Here is a 17006-nt window from a genome sequence, read left to right as displayed (position 1 = left end):
ACAACTATCAATAATCTTAAGAGTGCTCCAACTGGCATGGTCCCAACTTTACTTCTCAACCTAAAAAAATAATATGTCTGACCAAAGCTTCATTTTCTAATAGTGGTAGTAGTGGTGGTGGTAGTAGTAGCATCCTGGAACGGAAAAAAAAAAAAAAACCTTGTGCTAGCTGCATGGTTTCTGGAGACACTCCATATCTACAAGTAGAAAGCATGTGACCTAGTTGCACTATTTGAACTAAGTATCAAGGGGTTTTTACACTCTTCTGTCCTTAACTCCTTAAGCAACCTCTGAGAATTGCTTACATACTTGGCATATTGGGTAATATGCGTTATTAATCATCATACTACTTGATGGGTGTGACATGAGGTTTAACATATAACAATCTCATTTCATTAGGTACAAGTAGGAGATTTGCCTTTTGAAAAGAACGGCAATCTGTAGTTCAATAATTGATTAGGAATGTGATGCTTAATCTATGCACTTTTTTTCACCTTTAGTAAATAAATATATTGTCTCTTCTGCTTTTATTTCTTCAGAAATGTTTCTATGGCATGTGTTTTATACACTAGTTCAATGCAACTTTGAGTATCTGCATGCATTGCAGAAATACAAATTTAAATAACAATGAATTATAGATTAATTAATCCATTAAATTCAGTGAAATTTATCCCAGTGACTGTAGCAGGGATTGGATTGGATAATCATACTTTTAAACTGCATTGAGACCTTTAGATGTGAGCTTATATGACTGTTTTATCCAGGTGCCGCTGTTTGCAGAGGGCTGGTGGCTTTAGCCTGTTGTTACTTATGGGTGTAAAAATTTATTTTAATGATTTTTTTTTTCTTCCTGGACAGGATTTATGTGGGCATCATTCATGTGATACTCTGGGAATGGCAGACGTTGGGACCATATGCTCTCCTGAGCGCAGCTGTGCAGTGATTGAAGATGACGGCCTCCATGCAGCTTTTACAGTGGCTCACGAAATTGGTATGCAGTGCCTTTTCTGTTCGCTTGCCAAATCAAACACTTGTAACAGCTGCATTAGTAACCAAAATACTTTGCAATTAATTCCAGATTTCCCTTGGTCCAGTTACTCACTTGGGGATTAAGGCTGTATACATATGCACTTCAGGGTTAACTAATAAGGGATCAGAAGGCAAGTGAAGGCGCACAGTAGGTGTTTCCTTTCTGACAGTGTCGTTTTTAAGCAGCAGTTGAAGTGAAAATTCAAAGGCTGCTGCTACTGTCCAAAAATGTCAATACATGTCCCTCCTGAGAAGGTGGTTGGCTTATCTATTATATTTTGCATGCATTTAGTGTATATGCAGTGGAAAATAACTCACTGTTTTGAACTACTTGCATGTTGTATTGTTATGAAACTTTACATGGGACAATGTATTGCCTGCAGAGAAGGCTTTTGTGGAAAAGAGCAAAATCTTTTTCTAAGAATACTGAAATGCTACTTTTATGGTAAAATGTAGTATTAATGTGAATCGTAAGATAAGTGAAATAATATTTAGGTGTTAACAATTTGTTCAGTTTCAGTTTAACTCAGTTTCAATCTCTGTGTTAGTGGACAGCAGTTTCATGTAGGAGTTCTACTCACACACTTAAGAACGATCTAAAATGATAGAATTTGTGACAGTAGAAAGTTTGTATTCTGGGACATTACATCTGGCATGATATATTCCTTGAAGGAGACTGCTGCCATCTTGGCTATTTTTAACTTTCTAATATTTCATGACCTGTGTTCACTAGAAATATATTCAGAATGAAGGCTATTCGCTTTGGTGAGTGAACAGCAATTTAAAAGGGAAGAACATTCTTTTTTTTTTTCTTTTTTTTTTCTTTTCTTTTTTCTTTTTTCTTTTTTTTTTTTTTCAACACTCTTGGAAGGAAATAACAAGGAAAGGAGAACTTTCAGAGGGAGCCAATTTCTGAATTGCCTTGTACCTCTTGCCAAACCAAAGTAAAGTTTGCTTTGGGAGTATCATTGCAGTAGTTCAATTTTCAAGTAACTAGCAGGTAGAGCCGAAGAGTTCTGTGCCGGATATATACCTGGCTCAGCAACCGGAGGTCACCAAGTATGAAAAATCAGCTGGCATGTTAATGTCCAGATCATTCAACCATTAGTGAGCTTAAGCCTACAGCTTTTACAGTGCCACAAAGGAATGAGATCAGCTGTGGATGGATGGGGTTCATGTGTTGAATGAAAGCATATGATGTTATGGTAGAATGAGTTCCCAAACCAGAAATTTTATTTTAATAAACAGGGTGGTATGTTAATAAGAGAAAAAGTGATCTGAATTACTGTGTTAGAGCATTTGGAGGAACATATGGCAACATATCAAATACAGTTTAAAAACAGATGTGTGTAGTGGTATCATCCCTGGATGCTATAAAGCTAATAACCCATCACAAGTGGAACAAAAAGATGGACAAAGTTAATCTACCACTCAAAGGCCAGTCTGCTGGAGATACTCTTCTATCATCTGATAGACCAAAGAGATGCCTGCTGCTGATAGTTTGTGGGCATTGGTGAGGTTGGAATCTTGAGTGACGGACCTCCTTGGGATGCCAGTCTTGGTATATATCTGTTGTGCGAAGCAGTGGGCAAGGTGTCTTGACTGCAGTTCTATCAACAGTAGATACATTTGCCAACAGATTACAAATGAAAGAACATAGATCAGTTAAGATAGGGGTGAGGAGTACATATTATTACCTTGAATTCCACTCAAAGGAAATGTAAACACAAGTGAACTATTTTTAGTGATCTAGAAGCACTTTTTTTGAAAAAGAGCCATTTTCATACCTAGAAGTTTACAGGAATCCATAAAAGCTATAATTTTCAATGTAAAAAAGGCATGGTTTGAAGCAGTTGGTTAAATAAGTACCCTAATGGACCAAATAACTTTAGTTTGAGGTTGTTTCAAATAACATCTCTTTTCCTTCTCGCCATAAGATTTTGAGAAAGGAAGGGTGTCAAATCACAGAATGACCTTGGTGTGTGTGGCCTAAAGTGGGAGAAGTTGGGAAGAAAACACAGCTAAAATTGAGTGTGTACTTAGGTTAAATTAAAGGTCAAAAAAGGATGAAAAATAAAAGTGTGGCATGGATACCCTTTAGTTAAGCACTTTGGGGAAAACTTGGCTTTATTTTATTTGGAGACCAGATTTCTTACTTCAATCCAGGAATCTTAAAGTTCCCCCTGTCCTGTGGGCAGGGTGTAGCTTTAATTTTACGGCAGCTTAGTTATTCAGTGGAGTTCATTTTGCAGGGTAGGGGATGTCCTGAAAGACAGAAAGAATTCTTGCAGCTCAGCCTAAGCTGCTCCTTTCTGACAATGGGAAGAATGAGGTGAGTCACTAAGCATACATAGTTACTGTCTGTCTGCGGAATATACTCTACCATGTGTGCATCTGTAGTTGATGCAGCATCATTAGTATGGACTTGATCTGAAGGAAGACTGTGTCCCTGCTTTGATTTCAAGGTGATCTGAATGCTCCTGTTTCCACTTTGAGTGTGCCAAGAGCTTTCTTGAGGATCATGTTCGTTCTCTGGAAGGTAACCAAAGTAAGTGGAGCTGCAGCTCAACCAAGCAGGACAATGCACAACCCAAGGGCTCATATTGAATACATTAACAGGAAGCCAAAAAGCACTCTGCTGCTGAATAAAGGCTGCTGCTTCAATTGGTTTCTACCGCATCATGTATTAGATGTTTATTTTATTCCTTTTAAATAAAGTAGATGGATTTTGACCAGTAGTTTTTGAGGGGGAGAATATGAATGAGCAGCAACAACAAGCAAGATCTCTAAAGAAGAGAAAACAAAAGCAGAGAAAGATATAGATACAGCCAAATTCATAGCACACTAGTTGGATGACAAGTTGTGGGGACCTGTATATGAAGAGCAATGGGATAGAACTGGAATCAGGTCCTAGTTTTGTGTAGTAAAATCAGGAACTGTTTGTCTAGTGTCAAGTGCAGAAAATAATACAGCAAAAAACAATACTGGTGTGGATATCTTTTAGCTTTGAAAGCATTAATACGCCCTCAGAATAAAGGGAGATAATATTAACAGTACAAGTGTAATTTTAAAAACGGATCTTGTCAAAGCATTCAACCACAAATGGTAAATCCAAATACTGTTTGTTTTTTTTTCAGAGGGGATGTGTTATTGTCAATTTAGACAGAAGTAGCTTTGCTGCCAAAAAGTAGCCTCTGTACCGTTGCCTCAGATCATGAGTTCAGCTCCATGTTGTGGCATAGAGGTGTCTTTTGTGATATTAGGCAACTGCTTCATGGTACACCTCCATAGCACTGCAGATGTACCAGAAATAGGTTAGGCAAAGCATACAGATATTCTCCAAGTATTTGTTATCATCAGCCTATGGACTATAACAAAAGGATGCTTTGTTATTTCATGGATTTCTCTGCATCACCTGGAGAAAAGTGTTAGATAACTCACAATTGCTCATAATCTCAACATTAACTTAATAGTTTTCATAGGTCAGGGCTGGTGTACTGCTACTCCTGGTCTGATGGGAGACATCTCTGCCTTTAGCAATGGGGTAGAAATTAAGTGATGCTGAAGGTCCCTTCCAACCCAAACTATTCTATGATTTCTTATTAAAATAACTATCAGGAAACAAAAATGACTAGATTTATTTCTCACTCTAATACTATATCATGTCTGGTTAGAGATTTTGTTACTTTTACAATGTTAAATTGTAAGCCAGCCTGTGCATTCCCTGAAGATGTCTGGTATAACATAATGGAAATACACAGTCAATCAATTTCAAGTCATGTTTAACATCTCTTGTGGTGATCCCATATATGCAATATGTTGAAATGCTTCATTTAGTATCCCAGTTTTGTATTTTGTTGTGCAGTACCCTCCAAAAGTTTCTCTTGACTTCAGTCCCTCTCGTACTGGAGTTCTGCAAGTTTCAGTGCAAAAAAAAACCACCAGCCTAAAGGATCATATATAAAAGGAAATAAGATTTCAGGAGAAAAGAAGTAGAGCTACTGATCATTTTATCAGTAGGCAATTGCGATGCAGAGATTTGGTGACTTTCCCAGAATCAAAAGGAAGTCTTAAGGAATGACAAGGATTAAACTTGCCTCTTGGGTTTCAGTCTAGTCCTTAAATACAAAAGCATCCTTCCTGTAGTCTATAAGCAGCCAAGGCTCCAATTTAGCTCAGTGAACATTACACGAATATAATAATTTATATGTATCTTTATTCTTTCCATCAATCTTGAAGATCTTTTTTAGGAGCAGATATAGAGAATACCCTGCCTTTTTGTTCAGTGGTAACGTTCATTTGACCTTTTTGCGAAGTTCCTATTTCTCTGTTTTGTAATCACTCTGGCATGCTATTACTCCTTGTATCCTCCTGAGTAATATGGTTTACTGATGTTCTTTCCAAGTATTTTATTTTTAGATTGTAGCTTAAAATTGCTATATGGAACTAATTAAACCTCTGGTCATTAATTTTCTTTATCTTTTACATGTGACTTTAGAACCAGAAAGACTGAAGGGGAGTCATAAAAGCAGTCTCCAAATATATTCAATAATTGTTGTGAAAATGTATGTAATAAATCATTCTCCTTGTCTACTTGGGACAGCACAAGGGGTAACAGCCTTTGCACTGCAGCAAGGGAGCTTTCCTTTAAGCATTAGCCAAAGTCATTTAACCATAAAGACAGTTCAGCTCAGGAATGAATTGCCTGGGGAGGCTATGAAGTTTCCATCACTGGAGGCTCGCAGGAGTCAGCTGGCCAAACAGCCATGGCTTAGGGGATGCTGATCCTACCTTATGGCAGAGGGATGGACAAGATGACTTTTCAAGCCCTCTTCTCAGCCTCATTTCTTATGGCTGTGTTATGTTTTTCCAACTACTTCTCCATCTGCATTACACAGCTGAACACCTAAAATCAAGGAACAGTACAGAAACTAAAACCGGAGAATATGTTTAAAGGAAAATCTTTTTAAGCTTGCCATCATCCTGTGGCATCTACGATCACTAGAGAATGAAAATAACATGGATGCTGTCAACAAAGTGTAGTGCTTTATTGAAGAGCGTTATTTTATGCAAAGAGAACATTTCAAAAGTGAGATGTGACTCCTGGAGTCCTATTAAAGCAGTTCACTGAAAGACATCAGAATACAATCAGACTGAATTCTGTATGGGTTCAGATATTTTTTCAGAACCGTAGCTTGCATTAGGGTTGTAGGCCTCCATAGAAGGAGAGGCATGCCTACCATACCTAACCTGTGTAACCCTTATAAAGATCGTCATGACTCTGACCTATCTCCAGGATAAACTGAAACCAAGAACAGTGTGTATGATATTTAAGTAGTAGTTTTGCCTTTGATGTATGTAGGAGAACAAAAAAAAAAAAAAAAAATCTCATGTTTTACCACGTGTTCATTTTGTGTACTCTCAAAGTAATTAAATACACAGTCATCTTTTCTTTGCCATTGCTGAATATGTAGCCCTTTGATTTCAAGGCTGTCAAGATAAAGCAGATAACAGCAAGCTTCAGATTTGTCAAATGCAAATCTTTTTTAGACTTTCATTTCAAGGGGGATAGATTGCCAAAGGCATGGAATATCATAGGAACATGAAAAAATGGTGAAGGATATTTGACTTTAATATTAAGTTTTTTCATGACAGACAAAGTTTAGGCAAACATCCAGGTAATCATAATTAGGCAGAGTTACATTCTTAAAACAAAAAAAAAAAAAAAAAAAAAAGGAGTTAGAGAGAGTAATCCAAATCTATTCTGATGACATACATCAAGAATATTATTTGATTCCTTCTCTTTGAACCTTTTTCAAGTTTTTATTTAAACATCTGCTATCAAGAGCACTTGTATTAAGCCCTTATGAACTTGATTTAAGCCCTTCCCTTCAGTTAAGAAAAAAGATGAACGATCTGAAGAGCAGGGCAGAAGCTTTACATGATGTTTCAAAATGCAAAAATCAGCTGTACAAAAGTTTACTGCTTAAAATTTTGACTAAAATCTCTTGGCTTACCCAACAGTATTGTGATAAGTTTATAAAGGTGCATGCAATACATATATTTTCCAATTGCAACACACATGATGCTTAAAACTAACATTTTTTAGTGAAGCTGAGCCATTTTATATTGGCCTTTGTGTGGAAAAATGGAGACATAGAAGGGGGAAAGTTATGTGATGTAGAAAAATTAAATCCTTGTTTTCTAAATATGCTTGAGCTTTTCTTTATGTATCCTGTACTTCTGACTAGATTAGGGATCTTTGCCTACTTAGCAAATGTGAAGCAGTCCAGACAGAGAAGAGAGAGGGTTGACAACAGAACTCTCAATCAAGGACTTCAGGAAGCAACTTAAACACAGCAGCAGCAGTTTTCAGAGGTTCTCAGGAGCTGCACTGATCTTTGTGTAGGTGTGACCTCATGAAGAATCGGATTAAACAACACTGTGTTTTGAAAAGTTGCTGTGGGTCATGAAACATCATGACGTGAGGAGAAGTAGGTATAATTATATATTATTGTCTCTGCATCCATAAGGGAATTGAGAACGAAACTGGGTTTTGCCTAGTGTTTCAGAACACTTGGTATCAACAAAAGTTCAGTTTGGCTGTGCACAGTGCCTGAACCCCCCAGTCCTCCATATAGCATAATTGGGTTTTGCCTACTGTTTCAGAACACTTATCAATAAAAGTTCACTTTGGCTGTGTGTAGTGCCTGAATCCCCCTGTCTTCCATATAGCAGATTAAAGTAGGGATTGCTTTCCTCCTTGTCAGATAAACACTACTGATATGATCATGTAGTTTTTGAGCAGACAATACTTCAAGCAGAATTATGCCAGAAATAGACAGTAGGCAATGTAATGTATTCAGTCTTGCACTATCCTAGGGTTCATTCATTTCCTATGAGCTACAGCAAATTATACTCCTTGTGAGTTACCCTGAGTTGGACAGGCGTGAAATTAGAATCACTATATCCCACTTCTTCATTAGAATTTTCACTTCTCTTGTACATGGCACACAGAATAGCAGATGCAGAATGGACCTACAAGATGACATCTTTTAATGATCATTTGAGTAGATGTGGACACAGTAGTTTCAAATTGCCTAATCTGCTTTGCCTGGACAGAATTTTGTCTGCAAATTGTCTTTCTGGGCTTGTGCATCTGTGATCTCCCACAGAAGTCTGTTATAACAAGCCATTTCAGTAGACGTTTGTTTTGTGTAAAGTCTGCAGGACTGGTGTATGAATGTCTGATTGTGGCTTTTTTTATGTATGCTCCTGAAGAGGAACTGCACTTCAGACTATTGTTTCTTTCAGCCTGAGGAATTCTTTTAAGCCAGAAATATTAAAAACTGCTTTTGTGCTGTAGATTTAAAAGAGAGAGTGATTTTTTTTTTCTTTTGTAAATAATGGATAACAGTCAAGGAAAAGAACATTGGAAAGAAAGTTCAAGTATGAAGAAAGGGGAAGAGCCAGTTTTACATTCTGTGCATGCTTTTTGTAAGCTTATGTAATTCAAAACACTGCTGTTTTGTAAAAAAAAAAGCACAATTTCATCAATCATTATTGCTTAGGTTCATCATTTGTTACGCAAAATTCTCATTGCTTCATAAGGATTTCCATCTATGACTGACATCAGTATGTGGTTCTTAATTACAAGCCAAGTACTTGCACAAGTTGGAAAAACAGTCTATGCACAAAGAAATGGTAATCTGTTGTTAGAAAAGGAGAGAGCAAAAGAATTGTGCAGAATTCATGGCTGGGTGATTAAACCAAAGAATGTTGAGCCAGAAGGTTCCTGAATCGTGATTCCAGGAGATGCTGTGACTCACTGGGTAACCTTGGGTAAATCACTTGACCTTCTTTTGTACCTCAGTCATCTTCACTGAAAATTAGGTGAAAGGCTTGATCTGACTGAAAAATACATGCTTAATTGGCACTGAGCTTTTCAAAGAAAACAAATTACAGTGCCTGCAGGATTTTTTAGCATAGTGTGTTGCTTTGCATGTGGTGCAAGAGCTATACTTTGATATGCTCTTGAGTCTAAGTACTGGAGGTCTCCATATTATCGTAAACAAGGGTGATTTTTTTCCAGAAGACTGAACAACTATGATTTATAATCTAGCAAAATCTGAGCTTTACTTGCTGTACATTGATACTCCTTTTGCTTTTTGTATTCCTATACTTGAGATATCCATGGAAAATGAGGTTATATGACTTCTGCACACTACTGACTCAGTGATCCTTTACAGACAGTCTCACAACACATTTTAAGAAAATTCGGAAATATTCACATTGTTGTTTTGCTTCCCAGTACTCCTGGGAAGAAAATAGCTGCAATATAATGTGCCTTACAACACATCCAACATAGCTCTGATGTGCTCATGATGTACCTGCAGAGTGTTTTGTATTCTGATATTTAGCAAAGATAGAAGTTTTAGATGACTTGTTAGAAATGTTTTGGAGTATTCCCACTTAATTTCAGAAATACATACCCTACTCCTCAAAGTGCAGAAATTCTTTCTAATCCCACTGGACTTATTTCCTGTTGGTCTGCAGTAGGTACTGGCCTTCAGTAGTTGGTATTGGGACCTTGTACAGTGCGAGGTCCACTGTCAGGAACGCAGAAAGTAAAGGTCCAGGGGTTGATGACTGCTGTTGACTCTTTATTTCTTACTTGAGCATCTGAACAGAGTGCACTGAGATTCCCTTGAGGACTGCACTCCAGATTATATTAGGGCCCGGATCCTTCAAGTTGCTTTCATACTGTTTTACTTAATTCACTCATGCAGCCACACTTGCTCTCAAATAAGAGGAAGAAAGGCTGTTCAGGAAGACTGACAGTCCTTTTAGCTGGTTGGTCTTTTTGCGTTATGAGAAGGAAACTACAAGGCTAGCTCTTCTTCACTTGCATGAGGGCAAACCCCTGCCTCCTCTCCATCTGTTTCTTTTACCGTTTTGTGCATTCCTACAGGATAACTTAACTAAACACCATCCTGCTGATAAATATATATTATGTCATTTTCACTCAGTGGGAACTGTCAACACCAGTAAGATGCTTCATTAAGTAGAAAACATCAGATGATCTACTAGCCCTTTCTCAATCAGTCATCATTTTACACAGCTGCCAGGAGCCCTTTTTCTTCCTTTTTTTCAGTAGCCTGGTATGAAGTTCATAGTAGTACGGCAATGTGAGGTACTAAATTTGGCATCCTTCTTAAAAGCTTTCATTTTAAGATTTGTATTTCTTATATCTCATAGCCTTTGCCCAAAGCTTTCACTGGAATTTTGCTTACATGTAGGATCACATGAAGGATCACCCATAACCTTCTCACTTTGGTTCTTATAACGGGAAGCACCCTACCAATAACACATTACTGTCCTAGTCAATATTTCATAATACCAGTGTGTTCATGAGTGATGGTGGGGAGGGGACTTTTCAAATAGAAAGAGAAATGCTCATTGTCTTGTTCTTAGATGCAAAAGGATGAAAGGCACAGGTGTAGAAACACTTTGTTTCTCCTACCTCTGTTCTAAAAAGAGCATACCCTGGAGATTACAGATTGTTGCGGTATTTTGAATTTTGATTATTTCTAATAAAAAGCCAAAACAGTTTTGAGAGTCATCAGAAGCTTCTTGTAGGTCTTAATCTAAGTCTGAGCATAATGTTTTAAAACCAGAAGTTAGGATAGAGAGAGATTTAGGTTGTGATAAGAATTAATTAAGAATTTTAGTTCTACAGACTTATTTGAAAGTTGTAAACATGCACTCAAAGTTAACTAGCAAATCAATATGTACAGATGATAGAATTCCTACATTAAATGCTTTGAACAGTTGTTACCCTCACTAATATAAGTGGTGGCTTATTTAAAAGCTCAAATACTGTCAGAGTTCTAGTTTTTGGTTATTCACTACCTTGGGAACCTCTCAAAAAGCATAAGTATGCCAGGTAAGTGATTAATTCTCATCATACTGTAGAACAAAGGCCCAGTTTAATAACCCAAAGTAGGCAACTGTTAATGAGGTATGTCCTCGGTTCACCCCATTTATCACTGTGAAGATAAGAGTTACAGTGAACTCTAATTAAAGGTGAAGCCAGTAGCTGGACACTTTCCAAAAGATGACCCTGTTTCAGTTTCTTGTATTCTTGCCAAAGTATTTGGGTTGAAATGTTCTGTGTAGAATAGTTGCCTGAGAAGTGTTTCATTTTATTGATTGATTCTGAACTACAGAGACTGTCCAACTGTTTCTGAGGGGGGAGATCAATTTGCAAACATTTTATACAGAAACTCAGAGCTTCTCTGTTCAAAGTGATGGGCTTGAAATTCAGCTGCAAGATTCATAGTTTATGAATGATACTCTTTTGTCTATGTGAAGGAGGAAAAAAGGAAGACCAATTTCAGTATGCAGTGCAGGACTTAAATTCTGCACAGTCAGTACATCTCAGAGGTGATGCTACTCAGGTCTTTTTGGAGTGTTGTTGCCTCAGCAGGCTGCTCATTAATAGACAGATCCACAATGCTTCACCTCCAGCTGTGCCGATTCCTGCCTTGTGCTCAATTCATGGGACATGAGAAAGGATGGTGGGCAGGAGACGAAAGAGAAGGACAGAGACTATATCATGTTGAGGCATGGAAGCCAGGCACCGCCTGAAGCACAACAAAATCCCTGGCCCACTCCAGGGCATTCACTTTGGCAGATGTAGGATTTCTGTAGTTTAATGTACTGTGACCACATTGCCCTGACATTAGGCAGTTGAAGCTCACTGCATGGACTGCTGCAGGAGCTGAAAAACACGTGTAGGAAAGAAAAAGAGTTCTTTCTGACTCAGGGACTGATGTTGTTGCAAGGAAGATGCCACACACACAGAAAGTGGGTAAAGTGAACATTATAAGTAGCAGAGAGTCTCATAGATGATGAAGCTGAGCAAACAGAAGCATACTTATTTATTGACATTGCCTGTTATTATGTCATTGATTTTAAGTTGATGTGGGATTTCTGTCAGAATGATTATGCAGGAGAAGAATGTATATAGAGAGTGAAGTACTTTCAATAGGAATATTATTGCATTGTGATACTAAATACTTTGTATCACTGAGTTTTGGATTGTTTTGGGTGGTGCTACAAAATGTTGAGCACTCTGAAGTGTAAGCTCTCAGACTGCTGATTCATGCCCAGATACTACTCATATTCTACACCAAACACAGATTCCATGCCATAAAGTTACTCAGATGTACCTGGTTTAGTGAGCATGGTGGTGATGTGTTGATGATTGGATTGGATAATCTGAAATGTCTCTTCCAACCTTTATGAGTCTATGATTCTGCCTATTAGAAGTCTTCTAGCTTTTGTTATTCTCACACAACTGTTTAGCACCAATCCCAGTGGCTTAAAGTGATACTTCTTTTTGCTTAAGTTAGCATAAAATTTGCTACAAATAATTATTTAATGTCATCAGAGAACAGTTCTAGTTATTTTACTACTAGCCGCGTGTTGAGGTTCATTAACACGTTGGCTATGCTTCTCAGATATGACCTGGTGCCATTCACTGCATTACAGTGCAAGCATAATGCTAACATTCTGTATAAAGGCAGCCAAAACCAACATCATCTTCATATTTCCTGAAAACTCTCATCATCAGTGTATTTAGATTTTGGCAAAGTCAGAGGCAGTATTCGTCACTGGCACAGTAGCTGAACATTCATTAAACATTTAGCTTATGACACTTCCACATAAGTTGTTCAGTAGGTTAGAAGTGATGCTCTGTTTGTTTTGGTTACTCTGCCAGAGAAACACATGTGTCTGAAATAATAATTATTTTTCTCTGCATCAGCATTTGGCTTAAAAAAAAGCATGCCATCTCTTCAGAGCATGTATTCATCTAACACTATGTCAGATTGAAACTTGACATGTAGCTACTGCATGTCAGTACAGAATAAAAGCAGCATTATCTGGTTCATAGTGTATCACCAAAGGAAAATGTTATTACCTACAAGAAAAAAAATAGGCTCAAATTGTGCACATAAAATACATCAGTAATAAGACTTGCCTTCTGTATGAAAATCTGAATTCTGTTCTTGCAAGAGTTTAACGGTGCCACACAGCAGTAGTAAATACCAACAAGGAAAAGGCTTCTCTGGAAGTAGTGCCTCCTATTTTATTATGTTGACCCACAATGTCAGAGGTGGATGTTGATGGTATGGCAGGAGGAACTGAACCTTCCCACCAGTATTCCATTACATTTTGCTGCCATGTGACATAAGATAGCAGAGGGGCAGTCTGACGGAATGGAAATGCAAATGAAGCAAAGGTGTGGAACTGAATTCCTCCATGCAGAAAAAATTACACCAATTGGCATTCCTTGACACTTCCTGAACATTTTTGGAGACAGAAAAGTGGATGTGAGTACAGGGAGGCAGTGTGTGGGGCATTTCAACAGTGACAGCAGTGGTATGAAAGACAAGCTGTGTTCCAGACAGCTATGCATAGATGTCCCACCACAGAATGAAGAGCATCTTGATAAGCTCATTCACGTGAATTGGTGGATTACAACCACAGAACTGCATATGGAGTGGAGTATGAGCTTCAGTGCATTGAAAAAGATGGTGGCAATGTTAGAATATTGCAGAGTTTGTGCCACATCCTACTGATGCTCACACAGGAGCAGAAAGACCTCTGCATAGAAATTTTCCAGGACCTGTTGAACCAATACAAGGCTAAAGGTGATGACGGTTTCCTGGATCACAACATTACAAGTGACAAGATGAAGTGTCACCAGTATGAGCCAAAGTCAAAACGGCAGTCCATGGAGTTACAACATGTGAATTACTCATCAAAGACAAAGCTCAAGATGCAGCTCTGTGTGGGTAAAGTGATATGCACTGTCTTTTGGTATAGGAAATAGGTTGGACCTTCTGGATTTCCTGGTAACCAGACAAACCATCAATTCTGATCATGACACTGTGTCACTAAGCTGAAGGCTCAAATTACAAGAGTCAGGTCAGAGAAGAAGACAACCTTTCTTGTGCAACATCATAACTCCAGGCTTGATGCCAGTTTGTAAACCTCAGAGTACTTTGCTGATCTTGACTGTGCCATCTTATTATACTCACCGAATAGTCTACATTTGGTGCCTTCTGACTTTCATTTGTTTGGGCCAATGAAAGACAGTCTGTGTGGGCATCATTTTCCTCCCAACAATGCCATCAGAGCAGTGTTGACATAGTGGGTCACCTCCATTAGCACAGATTTTTACAAGCATGACACTTAAAATCTTATTTGTCTCTGACAGAAATGCATAGCTAATGGTGATTACTGTGTTAAGAAATAGATTTTTGTAGCTGAGCATTTGCTCCATCAAATAGTGTTGTTGTGCTCTTTGTATCTGTTCGAGTTTCTGTGGAAGTAAATTGCAGGCATTGCTTTCAGAGCAGTACGACTGGCTGCTCTTAGTCATCATTGGTTCAAATGAGTTGACAGATCAGGGTTCTCTTTTCACATGTCCTGGAGGTCCGTTCTTAAATCAGGAACACAGCGTCACTGGGAGCTGGTTTTCTCCAGCCTTATTGCATACTTCTAGTCAGATAGCTACTTTCACAGTTTCAGATGCAGCTAGACAGTGAGTGCTGCCTTTATCTTCTTCCCCTTGACCTCTGTTCCAAAACAGATGAAAACAACATATCATAAATTTTATATATGGCAAATAGATTTTAACTTATTTTCTACTTTTTTTCCAGCCTGTATTGTAGTCATTGTTATTGTTTTTACTGTTGTCATGGCTATTACTATGGATATCAGAACATGGTATTCTGCCATCCGTATTCCTTCTTTTGTCATCTTTCAAATAGTATTCAGCAGTTATACCAAAACATAAAACCTATAGTATGTAGAAGACTTTTAGTTATTGCAGAATAATAAAATGTGTCTCTTCAACCCCACAAGCTATTTGAGTGCATCAGATTTATTTCTCTGCAGTGGCTCTGAAGGGTGGTCTTTGCCCTTATTAGAGCTCTCTAATTCTGGATGTCTGACTAACCACCTCAAGGGTGACCTTGAAGGTTGTGAAAATTAAGTTCAGGCTTGAGCTCCCTGCAGCTTTGGTACCCATTTAGTCTTACATCTCTTGGACAGTAAATTGGTTGTGAGGTAAACCGGTACACATGTGGAAATTGACGTTAAACCTGATGTTTACAGAGAGAGGAGTATGTTGCCTGCCCAGAGGCTAGAGACAGCAGGAATCAATGAATTACAGTAAAGATTTCTGTTATATAGGGCCTAATCTAGCAGTGGAATGAGCTCCCCTGAATATCCAGGATTTTTGCGAGTTACATTGTGTCCTGCTTTGTGTTCACATTGTTTTGTGTTCTGTAGTATAAATATCCAATAACACATACATTTAAAAATAAAAAGCAGAAAAACCCTAACCAAAAAAAAAAAAAAAATCCCACAAAATAAGACATTGTACATTGTACAGTCTACTGGAAAACATTATTCAGATTGTTTGATGTACTGTAGAGGGTACTTGCACATCAACAAGGACTTTTGCATTCATTTAGAGAGATACTGTAAAGTCTTTCTAAACAATAGCAGAAAATCTTTGTTAAGTATTAATTTTTATTACTGCAGATTGTTTGGAAAACATTGAGAACTAAATTCATGACACAAAAGTAAGTACAGTTCACTTTTGTCTTCATCAGGTATAAATCAGCTCAGTTTGGTGACACATCATCTGATGGCACTACATCCTTGCTGTATGCAGTGACGTAAACTCTTTTATCCTCAAGCAGAGATACCACATTTCAAGTGGCATGCTGTGGGATGCTGTTGGAAATTTGAGAGCAAATAATGCATTTCTTTTTACTTTGACTGTGGGCTCCTGCTATTAAACTCGATTATGAGTCATTGTTTCATTTAATGTATTCGTTTGGTTTCAATAGGGCACTTGCTTGGGCTTTCCCATGATGACTCCAAATTTTGTGAGGAGAACTTTGGCTCCATGGAAGATAAACGTCTCATGTCCTCCATCTTGACTAGCATTGATGCTTCCAAGCCTTGGTCCAAATGCACATCAGCAACTATAACAGAATTTTTTGATGATGGTCACGGTATGTATTATGACACCTCTCATCAATTACGTTACTTTTTTCTGTGATATGTTTTTCAAATAATTTATACAAGCTTTTTCATTGCTTTCTTGTCTTGAGACTATCTTGAAAGTGCTTGCAAAACAAGGTGAAGATCTAATAGTCTGGCACAGTTTCATGCCCACATTGTTTGGTTCAAGTGCAAATAAAAAGTTGATGGAGTGCATGTTGGTAGTATGTTGGTTTCAGACAGAGAGTTTGGGGTTTTTTTAAGTAAAAAATTAGTCTTGTCTTCCCAAATGCTACAGATAATACTTTTAATAGGGGACAAAAGGAGATTTCCTCACAGAAACTAAAATGGTTAATATGGTCTACTTAGCATTGCGCTGCAGATATGAGCAGAGGGTATGTGCTCTTACCATTAACAGCATTTGTTCTGTTTATAAAGACATTATATTCATTTTGTTTGTGTAGAGGGGCTGTAAACAAGTATTAAGACCCCTCTGTGTGGTCTATGACAGAAGACTGCTTCTGCTCCAGGAGCTTACCCTCCAAGCCATGTAACTAATATGTATTAAATATGTCGTTTACCCTTTGGAGAATAAGTACAGAATTTTCATTTTTTCCAACAAGTAGTAATATAAATTATAGTCTGAACTCTTAAATGAATTTTAAAGTTTTCGTTGTGCTTCCAAAGCAACTGCAGTTCTTAAGCCTTTCAAATTCCAAAATGCTGAGATAAAAATGACATAATTAAGTGAATGGATCAAGTTGTTATGGTAACTGAAATACTTATGGATAAAAAGTATGATATGCCTGCTGAATGTAAAGTTTTTTGCTTTTAAGTATTTTGTTGGCTAATTTCAGTGCTCTCTTAAATATTTTGTCCTGTTTTCT

At 37.7% G+C, this 17006-nt stretch overlaps 1 protein-coding gene across 1 annotated transcript in view; it reads left to right on the top strand.

Moving 5' to 3' along the window:
• The window catches only part of ADAMTS5 (ADAM metallopeptidase with thrombospondin type 1 motif 5), a 46995-nt gene that overhangs the window by 11835 nt on the left and 18154 nt on the right, over window positions 1-17006 (top strand). The window contains exons 2-3 of the mRNA XM_015881917.2: window positions 859-991; window positions 15963-16130. Coding sequence (XP_015737403.1) covers window positions 859-991; window positions 15963-16130 — 301 coding nt within the window. The remainder of the gene's footprint in view (window positions 1-858; window positions 992-15962; window positions 16131-17006) is intronic.

The sequence above is a fragment of the Coturnix japonica genome, chromosome 1 (assembly GCF_001577835.2).
Source record: "Coturnix japonica isolate 7356 chromosome 1, Coturnix japonica 2.1, whole genome shotgun sequence".
Taxonomy (NCBI): Eukaryota; Metazoa; Chordata; class Aves; order Galliformes; family Phasianidae; genus Coturnix; species Coturnix japonica.
Note: the sequence above shows the minus strand (reverse complement) of the source record. Positions and strands in the feature narration are given on the sequence as shown.